Here is a 3,158-nt window from a genome sequence, read left to right on the forward strand (position 1 = left end):
GTAAAATAGCTTTTAAAATTTGAAAATACTATAATAAATATAAATGTAAGTATTAAATTTAAAAATTAGTTAACATATGAAGTTATATTAGACTTTTAAATTTTAAAAAGTATAAGCTAACTTTAAAAAGCTCTATGCTTTCAAAAGTATTCCAATATTTTAAAAGCTGCAAGCACAAGTACATAATCTTTTTATTTATCAAACACAAAATGAAGAGTTTGAGCTTTTAAAGAACATGAACACTTCTTCAAAAAATTCTACCAAACTATACTTTAGTAATTAATTTCTTAGTCCACTTAAGTAAAACGTAGAAATTTGAATTATATATTGAGGGATATTATAGAAAAAAAATTCCATTACATATTTTTTTTGTAGTAATTCTACACGAGTTAATTGTTCATGTATTTGACCTTAAATTAATTTTTGAACATTAGCATTCTCTCTTTAGTAATTAATTATTTAATTGTTCATGTATTATTGAGTTCATTGACTTCATTCCCCATGATTGAAGCATTGCTGCAAACCCATCTTCCCACCTCAATGCTTACGTGCCCATTACCCATCCTTCAACCACTGAGAGCAAAATCACCATCCATCAATGGCTTTCATCCTACTTTCCATAAGCGCAACCAAACTCTCAAACTTGAGCCACCCCATTACTCTGAATTCTCTTCTCTCTCAACCACCTTTGAGCAGAACAACAATCCTCTTTATCACTGGCCTCAGCTCATTCAGCTCTCAATTGGGTCCCAAGATTACATGCTGGCTCAGGCAACTCACGCCTCTTTAATCAAATCTGGTTGTGATGGTGAACTCTTTGTTGTTAACAATCTTGTGAATTTGTACTCAAAATTCAGCAACATGGGTGATGCACAGAAGGTGTTTGACGAAATGCTTGTGAGGAGCACGGTCACTTGGACTACCCTTATGAAGGGGTATTTGAGGATTAGTGATGTTGAATCTGTTTTTGGTGTTGTGCGTGATATGTGTGAGCTTGGAGAGAAGTTCAATGAGCATACATGCTCAGTGATGCTGCAGGCATGTAAATCACCAGAGGATGGTGTTTTCGGCAAGCAGGTTCATTCTCTTGTTGTGAAAAATGGGCTTCAGGAGAATGTTGTTCTGGCCACTTCATTGGTTTCTATGTACTCTAAAAGCGGAGACTTGGGGAGTGCAGAGAAAATTTTCAATGGCATAAGTGTTAAAGATGTGCAGAGCATAAATTATATGATCTTGGAATATGGCAATGCTGGCTTAGGAAGTAAAGCCTTTGAGATCTTTGTGGATATGCTAGACTCTGGATTGAACCCAAGTGATTACACTATTACAAATTTGATTAGTTCATGTGATTCAAGTATGGGAATCTATATAGGGAAGCAAATACATGGGCTTGCCGTAAAGTTAGGCTTTATGGGCCAAACATCTATCGGAAATGCGTTAATTACATTGTACGCACAAGAAGGGATAGTCAAAGAGGCTGAGAAACTGTTTGTTAAAATCGACAGGAAGTCTTTGATTTCTTGGTCTGCACTTCTATCGGCATTTGTTAAGAATGGTTGCGCTAGTAGAGCCCTTGAGCTTTTCATAAATATGCTTGAGGAGGGTGTGCCTCTTGATTCTGGTTGTCTCGGCACTGTGCTTGATGGATGTTCAGTGTGCAATAATATGGAGTTTGGGCTTCAAATTCATGGACTTGGAATGAAGCTTGGCCATATCTCAGATGTAAATAGCGGTACTGCTTTAATAGATTTGTATGCTAAATGTGGGACTTTGCACTCTGCACGAACAGTTTTTGACAAGCTCCCAAAAAAAACTATTGCTTCATTTAATGCTATTCTAGTTGGATACTTAAATTCAGAATTAAGAGATGATGAGGAAGATCCTTTAGTCTTTTTCAACAGAATGAGAGTCGGTGGTATGCAACCAGATTGGATAACATTTTCGCGGCTCCTGAGTTTATCTGCCAACCAAGCTTCCTTAGTAGCAGGGGAGAGTCTTCATGCTTATGCTATTAAGCTGGGACTAGAAGATGATACGGCTGTATGCAATGCGGCAATTACCATGTATGCTAAATGTGGCTGTGTGCAGGATGCTAATAAAATATTCTGTCTAATGAACCGTGATTGCGTGACTTGGAATGCCATAATTTCTGCTTATGCACTTCATGGTGATGGAAGCAAAGCACTTTCGCTTTTTGAGAATATGAAGGAAGAGGGATTCGATCCTGATGAGATTACAATGTTGGCTGTTCTCCAAGCATGTAGTTACACAGGTTTATGTAAAAGTGGATTAAGCTTATTCAATGAAATGGAACACAAGTATGGGATCAAGCCTGTGATTGAGCATTACTCATTTATAGTTGATCTCTTAGGCCGTGCAGGAAACCTGTCGAAAGCCATTGATATCATCAATGAGAGCCCATTTCCTGAATCATCTTTGCTTTGGAGGGCTTTTGTCAATTCCTGTAAGTTGTGTGGCGATTTACAACTTGGAAAGTGGGCTTCTGAAAAATTGCTCGACTTAGCACCCAACGAGGCTTCCTCTTACATACTCATATCGAATATGTATGCAGAAGGAGGCTTGCCAGAAGAGGCCGCAAAGGTGAGAACGGCTATGAATGACTTGAAGTTAAACAAAGAAACTGGTTTGAGCTGGATTGAGATAGACAATGAGGTTCACTATTTTATTGCAAATGATAAAGACCATCTACAAAGTAGACAAATTTATTCTAATTTGGAGCTGTTAAGAAATGAAATGCATTGGTGCTGTGAAAACAGAAACAATATGATCTCAGGTTTTTTGTGACTGCATGGCATAAATCCAGTGCCACTATTATAATTATCAAGTTAAATTGCGTACATTATATTCTTTGGGTACAGTTCTTCTCCAAACCCTGTGTAAACACGGGATGCTTGTGCATCGAACTGCTCTTTTTTTATGACATAAATTCAGTTGAGTTGCTTTTGTTCATTTCATTAGCCAGATATTATTTGCAGGTAGTTGAGGAGCGATCCACATGTAGATAACTCACTGATAACAGTTTTCTCATTTTAAATGTAGTGATTCTGTAATATTTATTGTACAATGAGTTTTGTTTTTCGCAGAAGTCTTTTGAATTAGAAACTGTTGCAACATGTTTTATACTCTACTCCAGATAT

General features: G+C 37.0%; 1 protein-coding gene across 1 annotated transcript; it reads left to right on the forward strand.

The window, feature by feature from the left end:
- Nucleotides 1-501: 501 nt before the first annotated feature.
- LOC112745512 (pentatricopeptide repeat-containing protein At5g27110) lies at nucleotides 502-2,805 on the forward strand. Its single transcript, XM_025794873.2, has one exon. It carries the CDS (start codon nucleotides 502-504, stop codon nucleotides 2,803-2,805), a length of 2,304 nt encoding a protein of 767 aa, XP_025650658.1.
- Nucleotides 2,806-3,158: the final 353 nt, after the last annotated feature.

This window comes from Arachis hypogaea, chromosome 2, assembly GCF_003086295.3.
Source record: "Arachis hypogaea cultivar Tifrunner chromosome 2, arahy.Tifrunner.gnm2.J5K5, whole genome shotgun sequence".
NCBI lineage: Eukaryota > Viridiplantae > Streptophyta > Magnoliopsida > Fabales > Fabaceae > Arachis > Arachis hypogaea.

What these genes read in the sequence shown, in the direction of transcription:
- LOC112745512 (XM_025794873.2), top strand. Translation starts at nt 502, where the DNA reads ATGATTGAAGCATTGCTGCAAACCCATCTTCCCACCTCAATGCTTACG.